The 1,061-nt window shown below is 44.1% G+C and overlaps 1 protein-coding gene across 3 annotated transcripts; it reads left to right on the forward strand.

Annotated features, from left to right (window-relative positions):
* LOC113565516 lies at positions 1 to 946 on the forward strand. Of its 3 annotated transcripts, none has more exons than XM_026987778.1 (3): positions 1 to 66; positions 123 to 700; positions 760 to 946. In XM_026987778.1, the coding sequence occupies exons 1-3, from the start codon at positions 35 to 37 to the stop codon at positions 840 to 842; spliced, it is 693 nt and encodes a 230-aa protein (XP_026843579.1). In that variant the 5' UTR covers positions 1 to 34; the 3' UTR covers positions 843 to 946. The 3 variants fall into 3 exon arrangements, with proteins under 3 accessions (XP_026843579.1, XP_026843581.1, XP_026843580.1); XM_026987780.1 differs by having other exon boundaries at positions 123 to 695; XM_026987779.1 differs by having other exon boundaries at positions 147 to 700.
* Positions 947 to 1,061: the final 115 nt, after the last annotated feature.

Raw genomic sequence — 1,061 nt, forward strand, 5'->3', positions numbered from 1 at the left:
CCATGATGAAGAAGAAGAACACCGCCTTATTGAAATGTTCAAAAACACAAACTTCATAGCTGAATCGTAAGTACAGTCGCTCCTTCCATCAGCCACTCCCAGCTGATGCCAATCCACCGCAGTCCCACCATGATCCGTCCGAGTAGGTCAAAGTTCACAGCCGAGGGCATTGTGAGCACACCCTGTGACGACTCGAGCCTGCGAAAACGCAATCTAAATGCGGTCCTAAAGCTGCCTGACTTGAAAGAGCGTACCTCCATGTCGTCCATGGAGGGTCTGTACGAGCTGTCACAGAAGCTGGCAGTGACGTCACCCAGGCTGACAAAGTTTTTCAAAGACCCAGAGCAGCCAGAAGAGATCACAGACCCAGACATGGTCCGGGGCCTTGAGAATACTCCCCAGAAGAGAGAGGAACAGCCCGAAGCAACCGTCCAGCAGCCAAAGGTTAAAGGCAGAATTTTACTTTTCAAGCAGCATCAAGAATTAAAACTTTGGAAGTCTATAATCCGTAACCCGATTAACCGTAATTTGTGCGAACAAGTAAAGAACAAGCTGAAGAACAAGACGAAAAAGAAGAAAAAGAAGAAAGATCATTTGCCTGCGCGGGTCAAGGCTGTGCTCGACTTGAAACGAAAAAATTACATAAATTTATTACGAAAGCCAACAGGCCATGGTGCAAGCAAATACCTGAAAAGGTTTGGTAAGGATCCAATGCTATTTGTAGGTCTTATATCAGGTTTTTTTTTTGTTTTCCCGCAGTCGCATCTAAAGTACTCCCTTGGCTCCTGACCTTTGGTATTGCTTTCCTGGTATACGTAACATTATTAAGGTGGACGGCGTAACGGGGATGGCGATGGGCAGTAATATTAATCCATTCTTAATGTTTAGTTACTTGTTGAATTATTGATGTTTTATGTTCTAAAACATTTTCGACAGCAAAATTATAAGGGCCAAAAAAATAACAGAAACGTTGTTCACCCTTTTTTTTGCCGTAGGAGAGCCGAGCAGAAAAGAATGGCGATTTGCAATGGGAGAGCAATTAGATAGAGAAGCAGAAAGAG

This window comes from Drosophila persimilis, unplaced genomic scaffold (genome assembly GCF_003286085.1).
Source record: "Drosophila persimilis strain 14011-0111.01,24,50 unplaced genomic scaffold, DperRS2 tig00000124-arrow-pilon, whole genome shotgun sequence".
NCBI lineage: Eukaryota > Metazoa > Arthropoda > Insecta > Diptera > Drosophilidae > Drosophila > Drosophila persimilis.